Below are 18099 nucleotides of genomic sequence, written 5' to 3' on the forward strand. Positions count from 1 at the left end.
GGTTCGGTTCTCATTCCACTTTCTTTTTAAACCTTCTTTTTTTTAAAAATGATAATTTGAAGTTTAAAAATAATAAAAATAATTTTTTAATTTTTTTACACCGTTTCAAAGATATTAATAAGATTTATCAAACAAAATCTATATTGGTAAGAAAATTATTTGCATAAATACATAATTTTTGAGCTTGAAATTACTTTTTTTTCTAAAAGTTCATTTAAAAAAAACCCAGAACGAGCCTTGAACATTTTTCAAACTAAATCGAACATTTCGGATGGAACATTTGGCAAACCAAATATATTAATGATGATTTTTTTTTTTTTTTGATCCTTAATGATGATTCAGTTTGACCTATTAATTTTAATTTTTTTATTTATTACTCGTGTTACATTTTACTATATATTATATTATATATATAGTTAAAAAAAAGAAAGGAAAATAACGGCACAGGATGTGTTTTGATAATTAATACCAGTCAAGGACCTGTTGAGAATATTTGTTAATGCTGAAAATGTCCTTAGCGGGTATTAATTATCAAACACGTCATTCATCGTCATTTTCCCAAAAAAGAAACCACCATAGACTTCCACCGTCTAAATTTCTATTTGAAACTACTCAAATATCATAAAAACATGTAAATAACTAAATTACACGATGAAGTACTGTAAAATCAAGTACAAAACTAAATTTAAAAACTTAAAATTTATTACCTTCTTTAAGATTTTCCACTTCATCTAGTAGCTCTCTAGAGAATTTAAGATGGGTACATCAACCGATCTTGTGCACAAATGTATCCCTGTCATTACTTTAATTTTTACATGTATATATGTAAATTCGGTTCGGTCCGATTTATTCCGAGTTGAAGGGTGAGAAACCGGACCGAACAAATTTTTCCCGATTTGAAAAAAACTAAAACGGGACCAAACCCTTTACCTCTAGAAACCAACCCAAATCATCGATTTGGTCAGATTTCGACTTTCAATTTGGTCAAATTAAAAATATAAAAAAAAAAAAGTGAAAAAGATGTGTTAAAGAAAAAGGGGTTTAATTTAGGGCCTTTTTGGAACTTAAGGAACAGAAAGAACAGTACGGGAAAAAATTATTTTTATTTTGTTATTTTCCTTTTTGTTTCGTCTCAAACTAAACAAAGAAAATTTATTTTTCATTAATTTTTTCCTTTGGCATATGTTCCAAACAAACCCTCAGATTTCTCCTCATTTTAGTAAGGGAAAAAAAAGGTAAAACTCAAAAGGCGTCAAATTAAATAAAAATATATTTTCAAGCAAACAATTTTCTGAAGCCATATCTTTAGGGGAATGGCTTCAAGGGTGACTTAACACATCCAAACTCTTTGTTAAGTGGCGAGTCTAATTTTTCACAAGTCACTACCGTCAACACTCATTTTTTACATTCGTAGCATAAAGTAAAGGTTTTTCTTCAGCTGTTTCGTACAAGGAATGCCACAACGGAAAATTTGGAGCGCGACAAAAGAGATGAATTTTAGAGAGAGAATTAATTTTTAGGGGCATAATAGAGCAACTATGCAATTTCATGATGTGTACTTAATTGGTGATGACATCATGGATGTGTACTTTAGGGGCTCCAAATAGAATACCTACTTAATTTTCCCAAATGTACGTTGACAAAAATTTATAGTGTTTACTGTTACACACGTGATTTTACCATAATTCCTGGGAGTCGGATCATATTTATTATATTAACCCTGATTTTTTTAAAGAAAATTATCATGTTTACATATATTTTTTACCATAATCTCTCAGCGTCGGTGTAGCGGGCCAACCTCAACCCCGTGTACACATTTATGATGTCCTCACCAACTAAGCACCCATCATGAAATTGTATCGGGCCCAACTCGTGTTGACTGAGATGAGCCAGACAAATGAGCTAAACCCACTAGATGAGCATGGACGACCCGAATCTACCTACCACGCATGCCGTCCCCTAAGGGACAGCACACACCACGGGTTCGAATGGAATGTGAGGTGGAGAAATGTAGAGACTCGTATATTTTTTAATTGTCAATATAATTTATTAATGCCGAAATGAGGAAAATATGAGTAATGTGGTGATTGTTTGAATTGAGGTTTAAAGTAATAGAATGGAAACTAGAGGGAATAAATGTGTGATTTATTTTTGTGGTGGTATATATAGTGTGTGTATGTATGTAGGAGATAGAATATCTCCTTGTATCTCTCTCTCTCTCGTTCTGTCTCTCTCCCTCTCTCTCTTACTCTTTCACTCAAAACTCCACCATATACCTCAAAAACCTCAAGGATCCATCTTGTTTTCACTTCTAGAACGAAACCCTAGGCTCGTATCTTGTTGGGTGAAGCTCAGAGAGAAGATCTCGATTGATTTTAAGGAGTTCGGAGCTAGGGCTCGTTCAAATCTCTTGGGTTTAGATATTTGGCTCAAGGTAGGGACTTCTTCTCTTTCTCTATGTGTTAATATGTTGATTTGAGTGTAGAAATCGAGTTTGGATTGTCCTCCTTTGTGTCCTTGAAGTTTGTCAAAATTTGTAGAAAATCGCCCAAAATCGCGTGGGTATCAATCCCCATGCATGGGTGATCGATCCCCCATTTTCTCTTTGGACCAGTAGCTTCAGGGATCGATCCCTGGTCATTGAGGGATCAATCCCCCTCCTTTCTAGACAACTTCTTTGCTGTTTTGTGCTATCTCGATCGTATTGAACCCCGATCACTTCTAATCCCTTTTGGACACCTCATAACTTATTTCAAGCATGTTTAAATGACTTCCTTTGATTAATTGATGTTAACCTTGTCCCATTGGTCGTCTGTTCTTAAAGAAAGATTAGTAATTCACTAAATTAAAGCTATGTCCGAATGCATCTTATGTGATTGATTGTATGTGGAAATGATTGTGACGTGTTTATAAAATCTTTGACATATCGTTTGATGATATGTATGAGGATGTGAATAAGGGAAAGTCTTAGCATGCATATTGATTAATAAAGTAAGTGTGTGAGTCGGAAGTTGGGATATGGAGTCTCGTAACGCAAGAGGTGGCAATACGGTAATCCAAGTTGTTAAGGTTCACTGTAACGTAAGGGGTGGCAATACAGTAACTCTTGAAGTGTTGTACTGTAACACAAAGGGTGAAAATACAATCAGCGGAGATTTGTGATAAAGCGTCGTGTCGTAATTGTTAGAGGTGCTTGTGTCTTGTGAACTACAGTATATGGCTAATTGAGATAATGTCACACTTTAGGGCTCGATTGGATGGTGTATTGGGTGGGTGTATTACACAATACACCCGGATAAGGATTTTATACACCATTTGGCATCCAATTCTTCCCTTGTATTAATTAATCCCCGTATTCATTAATACACCCAAGAACAGCCATAAATAGCAATAGCTAATCCGGGTGTATATGCCTAATTTTTGACCAAAACACCCCTCTTCATCCCCTCCCCAACGGCTCTCCCTCTCTCTGTCTTTCTGTCTCTAACTGCTAACAGAGATAGCAACGAAGAAGAAGAACAGGCCACCATCACCACAAAAACACACACATAAAATATGTATGTATATGTGAGACTAGAGAGAGACGTACCTAGGTTCCGTGCATATCGGAGAGAGAGACGATCGGAGAGTGAGGACCAGTGGCCGCCGCCGCCGCTGCTTCTTTTTTCTTCTCTCTCTCTCTCTCTCATACGGAGTAAACGATAAGAACGAGGGGAAAAAGAAAAATGATTTGGTGTATTGGAACACAGGATAATAAAAATGAACGGTTGGATGGAAACAAATAGATGGCTAGAAAAAATTGAAAAAGTTTTTTAAACTAAATAAAATTCTAAGTTTTTTTTTAATAATGAGTACATAAAATTTATATTTTAAAAAATTGTTATATTATTTAATTTATTGATATAGTAAATTATTATAACTTAGAATTGTCGAAAAATCATTAAATACATTAACTTTTGCAATTATATAATTAATGTTAGGCATAATAAAGTTTGGAACTGCATAAGGGCAAAAGAGTCATTTGATAGTTTTTTACATCATCTACACTTCCTTCTAATACATCATCCAAACCATCTATTTTTTAATACACCCTCTGTAAATATCACATTAATGTGAGCCCTCCCTTCTTAACTAATACCCCTTATTATCTTATCACCCCTTCATAAATAATACACCCCAAACACATACGGCATCCAATCGGGCCCTTAGAGTGAAAGAAAAGAATGTTGGCATACTTGTGAGTTAATTGTTTATCCATTCCTTTGAGCTACATTCTCTTGCCTTCATTCCCTTGCACTTGTCATCATTTTTGCATATAGATTTGGTAGAAGATTTCCTATTGGGTTAGTGTAGCTCAACCTATTATCATTTTCAGGTTCAAACGCCGGACATTAACTTGCATGCATCGTATGCTTGGACATGGAAGACTTTTTGGAAACGTACATTGTGTAGTTACTTAATCATCTTTATAATGACTTTCTTTTGATAAATATGCATTTCTAACATATTCCTACAGTTTTCTTTTGATTAAAACGTTTGTAACTTCTGAACTTATTCGTACTTGGGCTTAATTTTATTTGGGGCCGGAGTGCCAATGATGTAACTTCTTTAAACTTGGGGACTTTGGTTTGTAAGTTAATCAGTTGGGAACTTTCTTTTGGGTACTATCTATATAATGTGATGATCTTTTATTGAAATTATTTATTTATTTATGTTGAAAATCGAGAATGTGACAAGATAGGTACTGAGACCCACGTAATAGTATCCCAAAAGCTACTCATTTACTCCTAATTCTAATTTTTTTTACTAGCGTAGGAGTGGGAAAATTTAAAATACCCCTCAATCTTAACTCTAAATTTCAATTCAACTCTCAACCTTTTAAAAAAATCAATTTTACTCCCAACGTTACCTTCCGTTAATCAAAATGCCCATTTCTATTTGAATGACTAACGAATTTCGTTAAAAACTCCGTTAAATAGTGTTCTGATCGAATTTCGACGATCTAAGTCGGTCAATGTGTTTAGAACATTATTTTAAAAGCAGTCGCGAAAAATCAGAAAAAAAAAAGACCGGAAAAAGCTTCATCTAAACAGTTTTTTATTGACTTGTCAAAAAAAAAAAAACAGTTTTTAATTGAACAGTTCAATAAAAATTTGCTCAAATCAAGTCATTTTCGGTCTTTTTTTTTTTGTTAATTTATTTCGATTAAACTTAAAATCATATTTTAAACACATTGAATGACTTGAATCATTGAAATTTGATCGAAATAGGGGTGATCAACCAGCAGTATGGAGTAGTTCAACCTTTCCTTTCAGCGCCGACCCCAGAAAAAAGAAAAGAACAGCCCTTTCTCCTTTTAGCGGGCAATTCACGTTCTCCTCAACCTCAGGTGCAAACGTGACGACCAATCCGATTCCAAAAACCATTTCTCTCTCTCTCTCTCTCTCTCTCTCTCTCTTTCCAAAAACCATTTCTCCCTCTCTCTCTCTCTCTCTCTCTCTCCTCCTACCTAAAAGCAAGCACTCACAATTTAACAATCAAATCTCACCCTTCTTCATTTGCCGCCCGCCTCAGCCCCATCTCTCTCCCTCCCTCTCTTTACGCAACGAATCTGAGATCTGAAGGTGAACTTCAGTCTCTCAGATCTCTCTAATCTCGCTTCCGACACCAAATCTGAGACCTTTAAAGGTTGCTTCTTAGCTTTCAATCGCTTGGTTATTCATTGGTACAATTCTTTATCCTGTACGGGATTTTTATTTTCCATTTATGTCATTCTATTGATGTAGTCTTTGTCATTCAATTGTTTCTAATGTGATTGTCGTTTTAATTGCTTGGTTGTTTTAGTTGAGTTCTTGAGCTTGCATTGGTCTTGAAGCTCGATAGTCAATACCCTGGCGTTTGGATCTATTAGTTTTTTTCAAGAACGCGTACTTTATTCAAACTTCAGATGTAGTGTAGATCCGTCTATCCTGTGTTGATTTCGTTTTGTTATGCTGCCCAGTTTGAAATGCTGCGATGGGGTTCCTTTATAGGGATCTGTCTCTGTTTAAATCTTTATGGAGATTGGACTTGTAAAAGTAAGCATACATCCCATTTACCTTGAAAAGAAGAAGTAATTATACATCTTATGCCCGACTTTAGCAACCATTGTAGAGAAAGAGATCTTGATTCTTGTCTTGTTTGGCAGCAGCGGCAGATCCAGAAGTTTAGACCGAGGGGGGGCTGACTTAAGAAAAATATTTTCATTCAGAAATCTACTCATATCGTGTAGCTTTTGTAGTACATCACTATATTGTATATGACATTGTTTTCTTTTTTGGTCGACAGTTGCAATGCTCATGTGTGATTATTTTCGTATATGAAAAAAATTGGTAAAATTTTACGAAGTAGAATAAGTTTAATTTTGACTAGATCAAATCCAATTTATTTAGATTTTCAGAGATTTGTATAGTCATTATATAAATACTCATTATATTATGTAGAGTATTTGTAAAATTCTAAAATTGGGGGGTGGCCGGTAGGGCTGTAAACGAGCCGAATATTAGAATGTTTAGATTCGTTCATTAAGTTTTTTAGCGAACTCGAACTCGAGCTGAACTCAATGAAAATTATGACGAGCCAAACTCGAACCGAGCTTGTCCAGGTTTGGGTCAAACTCGAGTTTGTTCACGAGCCTTAACGATCCAATAATATCATATATTTTATGCCCTCATACAGGTCTAAAATTGCAAATAAAATTTTCATTATGTACATAAATATGTTCATATACATATAAAATCATAAAAACATATACATAAGTAAATTTTTAGTAAATGTAAACGTTTAGACTTGTACAAGTTTTAAAATTTTTACTATATAACTATATAAAATCTCCATGATACACATATACTCTAGGTTCGCGAACTTAATCGAGCCGAATACTGCTGCGTTCATGTTCGGCTCATTTATGAAACGAGCCTAAAATTGAGGTTCAGGTTCGGTTCATTTAGTAGACGAATCGAACTCAGTAGACGAATCGAACTCGAACGAACCTTTACCGAGTCGAGCCTTGAACAGTTCACGAACGGCTCAATTCATTTACAGCCCTAGTGGCCGGGGCCCCTTACACACCTCCGTGTTTGTTTGGCGTTGTGCTTTTTCGACTACTTAGTGTACTTATTTCGAACTTTAGATGTAAACTTATGAACTGGATATGGGTTTTGGTTGTGCAGTGGTCTGTAGATTATGTGTAAATTTTATTTGAAAGGCTACTGCTCATCATCCCAGATGTCTGCTTATTACTTTCCTATAAAAAAAGGTAAATCTCCATTGCATATGCAATTTGAAATGAGAATGCTGCGATTAGGGTTTCCTCTGTATGTATCTGCCACTGATTACTTCTTTATGGGGATTGCACTTGTAAAAGTAGCATATATTCCATGCCTGCCATTAGAAACCACAGAATAGTCCTAGTTTCCTATATACCTGACATAATTCTTGATTATTTTGTCCCTTTACCTTGGGGATGAAAATAAAACCCACCGAACATTTCAGGGTTTGGTCGGCCCAAGCATAAGATCTGTCGGTTTCGATTTTTGAGGGAAATAAATTCTTGATTTGCGATTCGGTCTCGGTTGCCTGAAATTACTCCCAAACCCGACCTAAGCGAAGGAAATATTCTAAGATCTATACCCTTTTGCACCGAATGGGATGGCAAATTCTTTAGTGGTGTAGGTTAAATCCTTGCTGTCCATCTTAAACCCTAAATGCTAAACATGATTGGAGACTTTTGCCTTAAGCCCAAAAAAATTTGTTGTCCCCTTTTCTGTTTTTGAAGTCCAACATACCCCAAAAACCAGACCGACCCAACCTGATTTCACCCCTACTTTACATGCTATTTCCTGTTTGGAAATTGTCAAATCTCTCAAGTGAAGTGTCTCCGAGATGTTATAGAGTTCGCCTACCTTATGTTCGAAAATGGAGGGTTATTTAAAGTTATCAACTTGTCTAGGGTCCTAGGGATATAAGTGTATTTCTCCGTCTTGGATATGTGCACTAGCCTCCATCATATTTAGATCAAGAGTTGCAGCTTTCTAAAAACTTCAGTTTACTTTTAAAAGTTGATAGCAGATATGATCTGGCATGCATAGTTAAAATTTATGGTGCTATATGTTCTGGAATAACAAATTCTTGCTTCAATATGTAATAAAAAGCAGCATTTTGCTTGAAGTATCCAACGCTGTGAGTATATCTTACTCATTCCTCTATCTAATTTCACATGTTTATAACGTCAAACTGTGATGCTTTGTCTTTGTTAGATCTCTGCCAATCATGTGGAGGTTCAAACCATTTGGGCACAAAGAGCAAACTGGTCTTGAAGGCCGCACCATTGACATTGGCAATTTGAAAATCCATGTCCGCAATGCCATTGCTGAGGGTGGATTCTCTTGTGTTTACTTGGCTCGGGATGCAATACACGGTTCAAAGCAGTATGCCTTAAAGCACATTATATGTAATGACGAGGAATCTCTGGAAGTTGTGAAGAAAGAAATATCTGTGATGAAATCTCTAAGGGGGCACCCTAATGTTGTCATGCTTTGTGCCCATGCTATCTTTGATATGGGGCGGACAAAGGAGGCACTCCTTGTGATGGAACATTGTGAGAAGTCCCTGGTCAACATGCTGGAGAGTAGGGGAGCTGGATATTTTGAGGAGAAGCAAATCGTTGTGATATTTAGGGATGTCTGTAATGCAGTCTTTGCGATGCATTGCCAGTCCCCTCCCATCGCTCATCGGTAAAGATTACTGATACTTGATCAAAATATATGGTTTTCAGTTTCCTCTATCGATTTGTACAAACTTCTCTTCCATTTGGTAAGCCCAATTTGTCTAACTGATTATCTTCCAAGAATCTGGGCCTGCCGGCTAAAATCCAAGCATTATCTATTTCCTGTGGAAAATGATAAAGGAAATTTGATTCAACGAAGTATTATATGATATACTCAATTCCTCATTTGGTGATAAGTGCTTTTATGCTTACCCTTATATGGGGTTTGCAAGAGTTTTTCTTGCAATGTACTGATAAAAAATTACTTCTTTGCCTTTCAAATTCTGTGCTTTAGAGACTTGAAGGTTGAGAATGTTTTGCTGGGGCCTGATGGTTTATGGAAATTATGTGATTTTGGAAGTACCTCTACTAATCACAAGAGGTTTGAAAGGCCTGAGGAAATGGGAATAGAAGAAGACAATATCCGGAAGCACACAACACCTGCCTATAGAGCCCCCGAGGTTGAAGTAATTTATGTTTGATTACTAATAGTCATAGCTGGTGTAAATGTTGACTCCTGTCTTGTTTCTTGACTTAGATGTGGGATTTGTTCCTGAAAGAAGTCATAAATGAGAAGGTGGATATTTGGGTAAGTTGTTTATACCTTGTGAATATATGAAGGATTTTGAAACAGTTGACTCTGTTTGTGTCAGTGTTTTTTAAAAGCGAATGAGCAATGCAACGCATTATAACCCTCATGAGGCGAGGTTACGCCTGGAGGCGTTGCGGCATAAACAATTAGAAACCTTGTTTCAATTGTAGATATGTAATATCATTCAAGAAGAAGAGAAAGAGAGAATAATATCAATGCTGAAATTAATTCAGAAAAGCTCCTCTAAACTTAGAAATAATTTGGATGTTGATATATGTTCATATTTTACTGTCTTTAGCTCTATCTAGCTAAACTATATCTATATGTCACCTAGAGCTAGTACACTAATTTTCACATAAAAACATACTTATATTACATGTCAATGCGCTTTCTAGTTCTAGCGTGCGAGGGAGGAAGGGAGTGAGTGAGGTCATGTTGTTCCAAAGAAGCGTAAGCCTCGCATAAAGTGCGCAAAAAGGCTTGAGGCATTTTTTGGATGCCTCACGTGATGTGAGCCTCAACTTGGCCTTTGAAAACCTTGATTTGCCTCATCGGATTTAGCTTTTGGGATGTTTGATGAGCATCCAAGTTATTCTGTTATTCTGCAGGCCTTAGGTTGTCTTCTCTTTCGCATATGCTACTTCAAGTCTGCATTTGATGGTGAATCAAAGCTACAAATTCTAAACGGGAACTACCGCATTCCAGATTTACCAAAATATAGCTCATCCATTATAAGCCTAATCAATGATATGCTTCAGTCTTCACCAGATGCCAGACCAGACATCACGCAGGCAAGCGCTTTGCTTGATTGGCCATTCATCTCGATGAAATTAGGTTAGTTTAGATTTTTATTACACTGGCAATAATAGGTGCCAAGAGCATCTATTTGCTTACTGATGCTGTTGTCTTCTGTTTGGTGGCAGGTTTGGTTTCGTGTTAATGATTTATTACCAGATGATTTACAGAAATCGTTACCCGATAGACCCCCAGAGATGCACCAACCAGGTACCGACGTGCATGAAGGTAAGGACGTTATCCTTGCTTACATCAGTATTTAGGCGTTGGAACTCAGTAGACTAAATACTCTTCATGAGTTATGTATTATGCTTGACCTTTTTTTCCGCATTACTGCCAAATTTTGATTGAATAATATGCTAATGCTGGGCAGAGTAATGGGGAAGTCCCAAGAACCTGATCGGTGTTGTTTTTGTTATCTGTTTTTTCTGCTCTATGTTTTTCAAGAACCCAAAAAACATGTTTGATGAACAGTAGTCTCGAGGCAATAGTACAATACCTGTTTACAAGCAAATTTCTTCAAAACAACAAGTTCTTTATGCCACCAAAACATTTTCCCACTTGTCAAAAAAAAAAAAATTTGTTTGAAAATAAATTTGATTGTGAGAGCGTTGGGTGTTTAGTTTAGAAAAACAGTTTCTAAAAGCGTTCTGCAGGACTGTTTTAATAGCAATCGAACAGGGCCTAGGTCTCCGAAGTTGTATTAAGGGATGGGAATATTTATTCGGAAAGTTCTTTTTCCAGTTTAAATATTCTGATAGTTATGGTTGTTCATCAGGGACTCCAAAACCTGTGACTAAAACTCAACCAACTCCTCGTAGGAGTCCACCACCCCCACCACAATCAGAACCTACAAGGAGTGCATCACCCACACCAGTTAACAATTCCAAGGACAGTGGAGGGGCTCTTGGTGCTTTCTGGTCCACTCAGCATGCTAAGGACTCACTTATTGCGGAGGACCAAAAAGGGCCCAAATTTGATGACGACGCATCAAGACTTGATCAGGGTCATCCAGAGAGGCAGGTTTTTGGCCATAATCCTAGCCCGCCAAAAAATGTGCACGTAAAATCTGTCAGCCGAACTGAGGAAGGAGGCCCTTCCAAGGACTTTGAAATAAAATTTTTCAAGGAGGATTCAGGTCATATCAGCGGAAGGAAAAAAACGGCAAACCCTGATAGCAAATCTGCTTTCCCAAATGAGGCGTTCAACACTTTTGTTGCTGAATTTGACAACAATAAAGTGAGCCCAGGAATCGAGAGTAAGAAATCATGCCATGAAGAAGAGTTGGCAGCTGAGGTAAAGAGGCTTAAAGAAGAGTTGAAGCAAGCTAATATGGAAAAGGCTGAAATAACCTCCAAATATGAAAAGCTTTCTGCCATTTGCCGAACTCAGAGACAGGAGATACAAGAGCTCAAGCAAGATCTTGCTGCTAGAACCCAATCACCAAATAGAGAAGCTTCAAAAGACCAAACATCTCCTTCATTTCAACCTAAAGTCACCCCAACGGTATTTATTCCTGCTGTACTAAATACTTGCCTACCTATATGTAGCGTTTGGTTCACTGGAATGAAGCTGAAATGGAATGGTATGCTCTTCTGATGTTTTGGTGCGCTTTAAAATTTGACAGAATTAGAGGTCAGTTTGGGTGAATGGCCATCCACTTGGAGGCCTAGGATTGATCATTCCATTCCTTCTCACAATCGTGCCGGCATACCAAACTCTACCTGTCTATTTAATATAGCATGAATAATATGCGGTTGTTTTTCATTCTGATCTCAGCAAAGCGAGAAACTTGAAGGAACTGTTTGGGAACTTCAACAAGGATTATTTGGCAATACTAGCTCAAGTCCAGAATCTAAGCAATGGCAGGCTTTCGCTGATAATCCCAAGCCGCAACCAATGTCTATGAATGATACTCCTAAATCTGTTAGGACAAGGAATGGTAACCAGAACAAACCAGCTACTCCATCACATTCAGGCAGCGACAAATGGGGTTTTGGAACAGATAACTTCACAGCAGTTCCTACCTCCTCTCCTATTTCCAGACCTGGTAATGAGTTTAGTTCTCAGCGCTTTGGCGAGCCAAAGAACATAGAGAACAAGTCGGCTTCTCAACCTGCTGGATGGGCTGGTTTCTGATGTATGCTATCTGTGGGAATTGGAGGTATTTTGTTATGATTGTTACCACGATTATGTTATCGTCTATTTTTTTTCGGAATTGGAGGTATTTTGTTATGATTGTTACCATGATTATGTTATCGTCTATTTGTTTTCGCCTACATGCTTGAAAATAAGGAATGTATAGCTTTATGGTCTTTCCTTCTGCACAGAAAAATAGGAGATTTTAAGTTGCACCTGAAATGGCCAGTGTAAAGCCATTTGCCAGGAAATGATTATTATCCTCGTTATATTTTGTTCTGACTTTCTTTTTATTCTTGCAGTTGTGTTATTCAATCTTTACGGGCCTGTGAACATATCAAGAGCATTTTTATGCGGAGAACTAGTTGGTACATGGATTGACTTGATGGGAAGAGTTTGCTAATACTTGTAGATCATCATCTTTCTGATTACAGTAACATTTGAGCCTGCCATCATGTGCTAAAATTACCTTTGGTGGTTCTTTCTATAATAAACTCATAGTGACTTCATATTTTCTTTATATTCTACACTTCTGCATCAATATATTATTTTTGTGTTCATGTCTCTGGAACTCATTTGTTTTTGTTTTTTTTTAAACCCCTTTTCCTGTGTATAACCACGTCGAGCACTGTTTTACAAAATCTTCACTTTAGTCGACGCCATTATAACGAATGCCACTAAGAAGAAAATGGGAAATACTGTACAAGTATATCTGCCTGGTAAAATAGGATTAATAATCCAAAGAGCAACAATGATAGGAAGGTAGAAGAGCGAAGATAAGTTTTACTTTTCGTTATTGTTATTTGGTGTATCTTTCTGTAGAACTTGGGGTGGGTGCTGAGCAGCTCCGTGCTGCGTAGCCGCCGGCGCGGCCTTGCCGGCATCGGTCCGACAATCGGAGACGTTCACTGCGTAGAGCTCGTCGAATGTTACGAGTGTGCCAAAAATCAACTCGATTAAATATCGTTAAGTGCTTCATCAGAACACATATAACTTGAAAAGAATGGATTCAATGGTTTTGATCCAGTGTTTTGTATCCATTAGGATTCATTTTTTTTCCAAGGTTTATGTATTCCGATGAGGCACTTAATGATATTTGATCGAGTTGATTTTCGGTACACTTGTAGTACTCGACGAGCTCTACGTAGTGGACATCGATCGTCAGACAGATGCCGGCGGCTGCGCAGCACCCCCCCGGGTTCACTGTATTTTGCTATTTGGTGCCGAAACCCCTTTCCATTTGTTCATGATGAGGTAAGGCCATTTTTTGAGGATCTAAATAAAAAGGTGCTGTTATTTCATTACGTCCATAAATTCCATTGAATTCGATACAATGGATTGCACGTGTTTTCTATCTTTTCGTTTTCTGTACTCTTCAAATCTGAAGTTTTTTAAATTTATTTAGTGGAGATAAATGAAGTCAATTTTCACTCACTCTAAATGATTTTGAACAAATCAATATGTATTCTTAAACAAGAGTTAAAAAAAAGAAAGACAATCTCCCATGAATAAAATTTGCTAGATAAGCAATGCAACGATAGAGAAGAGTGCATGCTGAAAGTTTCTACATCAGGTTAGGTAGCTTTTAGTCTTGATCCTTCATAGTAACAGACTATCCGATTTACCTGCTAATTAGTGGACGTGATGCCTTGAATTGCCAAGCTTTTTGTGTAAACAAAGGCAATAGATGTTTCTGTATATTTTGATTAGGTATGAGAAGTCTTATTAACTATGTGGAACTCATAAGGAATGGAAAAACCCTTCAGAATTAGGGATGTGAGTGTCATGCAACACTTAAAACGCGTTTTACCTTTAGTGGCTCCAGCGATCTTTGATTTATTTTGCTTTCAACCCAATTTTCATGAAAAAAGCTTCCATATTTTCAAGGTTGGATTTCACCATCTTTTAGTACTTTAAAACCCTTTTATTGACATATAATAAGTCTCAAATAAGATTTAAAACGGGGAGATAACTAAAATGAGTTTTTTTTACTCATTGAGGGTAAAATGGTTATATCTTTTTGTATAAATATTATTTTGGGTCCAAAGCGCTTGAATTTGAAAGTAGACTTAACTAACTTTTCAACGCTTCAAACCATGTATAAATCAAAGTTTGGAAGAGTCCGAAGCGAACCCGCGAAGTTTGGCCTTTTGTGCAGTCTGGAAATCCGTGAGATCGACATTAAGGCTGCGAGATCAATTTCACAGATGCGAAATCAATTTTGCTGTAAATTTGGAAACTTCTTTAGGTGTTTGATTCAGTTCAACCTTATCGAGCCCGATCGTTTTACTTGGTGCACACGTTCTAAACACTTTTCGATAAAGTTTTTATATGAAATTAACTCTATTTTCAAATTTAATTAAATTCCAATCAAGTTTTGACATTTCAAAAATTGATGCAGGCACTCCAAATCCAATGTAATTCCAAAGCCACTTTCCTTTGCTTTTTGGAGTGCCAATATCATTTTCCCTCTCCAAATCTCTATAAATAGGGACCTCTTCCGATACAAATTGATGCAGGTTTCTCAGTACCTCTCCTGCTCTCTACACATCACATACACAACCCTAACTTCAAATTACACTACACCATCACCTCCCTTGAGTTTATAACTCCGAGTTATACTTTACAGGATGGATCAATCATTTGGAAGTCCATCTCACATTTGGGGAGATCACATTTTGGGATGTTGTCTATTTATTTTGTAAATTGCTGAAACATTGCAGTGGTCTGTATTTTTTTTCTGTGTTGTTCGTCGCCTTGGGTTGGCTCCCGGCCAGCCTTCCTCTTGTTTTCCTTTCGGGTGTTGGATGACATGTGATTGTTCGGGATCTTATGTGCCAACCTAATTAGAATATTTGATTCAGATTGTTTTACTGGGTATCCTTGTTCCCTTTAGCCTTTGTAATCCTTATTTCAAAGTTTAATAAGATTTCTTTGCCATTCAAAAAAAAAAAAAACCACTCCGAGTTATACACACTAGAGAACTTTGTGAGTAAAAACACCCTGAGAGTGTACCCATATTCTTCAAACCGAAAGAGCTCTGCACTCTTTAAAAGGCTACGTGAATCGAGTTTGTTTATTCAATCCCTGTTGAGGGATCAAGGTGGGATGTTCACCCAGTCTCTAGACTAAACGTATTTTTTTAAATTTATTTCTTGGATATTCTAACCCCTCTGTTGTTGTCGCATTTTCTGTTTTTCTGGTTTAAAGAGGAACACCGGTCGGCACATCGCTATGTCGGTCGGGGAACCGATTTTGCCCTTTTCGTTTTGCCAGCCACTAGGTCCTTTATGCAATGGACGAATTGATTTGCATACAGAGTTGTTAATTTTATTTTTATATATTTTCCAGTCATTGTATGATCCCCTTTTCCTATCCCCGCGTGCAACTTATTTTTTGTTATCATATCTCACATTGTTCTAACGGCTAAAAATCAATTATGTGTGGAATCAAACTAAATAATTGAAAAGCCCCATATGGAATGATTAGAGGCCAACCATTTGGTTGGGCGGAAAAGGGTGCTTAACACCTTCCTCTCACCATTTGGTTAGCTCTCGAAAATGGACTGGGGGAAGCTGTTGTGCAGCTTCGTGCTGCGCACCCGTTGGCGAGGCCTTGCCGGCATCGGTCCGGCGATCGGAGACGTTCACCACGTAGAGCTTGTCGAGGTCTACGTGCGCGCCAAAAATCAGCTCGATCAAATATCGTTAAGTGCCTCATCCGAACATGTATAACTTGAAAAAAATGGATTCAGTGGTTTTGTATCCATTAGGATTTTATTTTTTTCAAGTTATATGTGTTCGGATGAGACACTTAACGATATTTGATTGAGCTGATTTTTGACGCACATGTAGAACTCGACAAGCTCTACGCGGTGAACGTCTCCGATCGCTGGACCGATGCCGGCAAGGCCTCGCCAGCTGGGGCGCAGCACGCTGTGCAGCACGAAGCTGCACAGCAGCTTCCCCAGTCCACCGAAAATAGAATATTTGTCCAATTTCCTGGTTTCTAAAACCAAGTGGCGAATCCAAACAGTTTAAGTGCGCTGCTACAGGCACTTTCGATAACAAATGTGTTGCAAGGGGTGTCTTGAGCTTTGTTAATTGGGCATCATGATAAGCTTACCCTTTGTTGTAGTTATTGGGATGCACACTCGGTACATAACTTAGGTGTATCTGCGACAGCAAAAGAAAGTGATCTCATGGGACGGAACATGGCTAGGGGTTGGGAAGGAAAGATCTCGCGGATGAGATCTTAGACCACACGATAGGTTAATGGATAGTAATAAACCAATTTATGTGAAAAATCATTGTTTTTACTTCTTCACATTATTATTATCTTGTTGCTTGCTATCGTAAAGTAAGAGAGGTGGTTGGGTTGGATTATTCTATTGGGTGATTTATCACTCACGGATACATCTGTATTCTGGTAAATCGATTGCTTCGGCGATTAATTTGCCAGAGGGTGCAGGATTCAACGGAGGGGATTCAATGATGGTGTAGTTCGACACGGAGAGAATATCAGGAACAAAGAACAAGTATGATTGGAATCCGTATCAAGCCTAGAGTCGGCTCTGAAGTCAATGTATTTTGAATCAGTAAATTTTCATGAGATTGTAATAGCTAAACATTTATTTTAGAAAATTATATTTATTTAGCAAAATTTTCTTAAGAAATTATTTTATATTGTTCCTGAAAAATCGGGGCGTTACAGTAATGTGGCTCCCGAACTCATAGTCTCGGCATTTTCGCTTGACTTAAAGTCTTCTTTTTCAAATCAAACTCTCGGTTTCTCGGATCATCCATCTTAAAAATTCGGGTGGTGACTCTCGAGAATTCCTGTCTGGGAGCCCACACATTCAGTGTATGAGACCTGTTAAAAGCCCTCTTCGCAGGTGTCTACACTTCTTGGGATTTAGGTGCCCTTCAAGCTAAACCATAGAAGGATGGCTGTGCATGCCATTGAAGATGGTCACAGTCTAACTTTTGCCCCCTTTAACACATCTCCTTGCAAAGGGGTATTGTCACGATCCTAACCTGTCCCTATAAATCTTATGTGGTCCAACGGAAGCATTTCTTATGTGGGCCAATATAACGACAATATACACTTACAGAGGGTCTACAACCTCCAATGACTCCTCAAAGCTGTGCATAGTTCAACACTTTATGGATGTCCTTAATTATTGCAAGAACATCAACAAATAGTTAAAATACAACTTTCCTACGAACAATAAAAAATAGAGATTCCCACTCCCACATATGCTTCAAGTCTACATAAAAGAAAACCACATCATCCAATCCTTCAATTTCTGAAAGGGGGAACATTTTCATAAGCCGAAACTCGTATGAATGACCAATGTATAAGTTGCATGCTTTCCATGGATATTATCAGATGACATTTCAAAATAGATAAACCATAGCTTTCATATTTCCAAAGGAACCTCATTGCATATGAAACATCTATTCTAATATATAAGGGGAAGCACCTTTTGGTGTAGACAATTTTTTGAGGTTGACCCACACTTTGCACTTCCAAAAAAGCCACACATAAAGAGGAAAAAAAAAAAATTTACCTACTCTTTACACCTAATAGCTGTAGGGGCAAATAAGTAATTTCTGCACCCACGTATAAACTTGGAGCAGTTACCAAGCTCTGAAAGTATTCTGGAATAGTACAGTATGGCTGCAGACCCCACTACGTTTGTTCGAAATCTATTATTACCCCAAGAGTTCATCAAAAAAGTTTCAGAGACAATCTATTAGTCCAA

At 37.4% G+C, this 18099-nt stretch overlaps 1 protein-coding gene across 6 annotated transcripts; it reads left to right on the forward strand.

The window, feature by feature from the left end:
* The first annotated feature begins 5394 nt into the window (after positions 1-5394).
* LOC131318085 (uncharacterized) lies at positions 5395-12892 on the forward strand. 6 transcript variants are annotated; one of them, XM_058347892.1, is made up of 9 exons: positions 5395-5688; positions 8298-8774; positions 9102-9267; positions 9345-9395; positions 10007-10189; positions 10322-10421; positions 10972-11699; positions 11973-12357; positions 12635-12892. In XM_058347892.1, exons 2-8 carry the CDS (start codon positions 8311-8313, stop codon positions 12330-12332), a joined length of 2052 nt encoding a protein of 683 aa, XP_058203875.1. In that variant the 5' UTR covers positions 5395-5688; positions 8298-8310; the 3' UTR covers positions 12333-12357; positions 12635-12892. The 6 variants fall into 6 exon arrangements, with proteins under 6 accessions (XP_058203875.1, XP_058203882.1, XP_058203912.1 ...); XM_058347899.1 differs by having other exon boundaries at positions 5428-5725; XM_058347929.1 differs by having other exon boundaries at positions 5472-5725; positions 10322-10403.
* The last annotated feature ends 5207 nt before the right edge of the window (positions 12893-18099 follow it).

Source organism: Rhododendron vialii, chromosome 1a (genome assembly GCF_030253575.1).
Source record: "Rhododendron vialii isolate Sample 1 chromosome 1a, ASM3025357v1".
NCBI classification, from domain to species: Eukaryota; Viridiplantae; Streptophyta; class Magnoliopsida; order Ericales; family Ericaceae; genus Rhododendron; species Rhododendron vialii.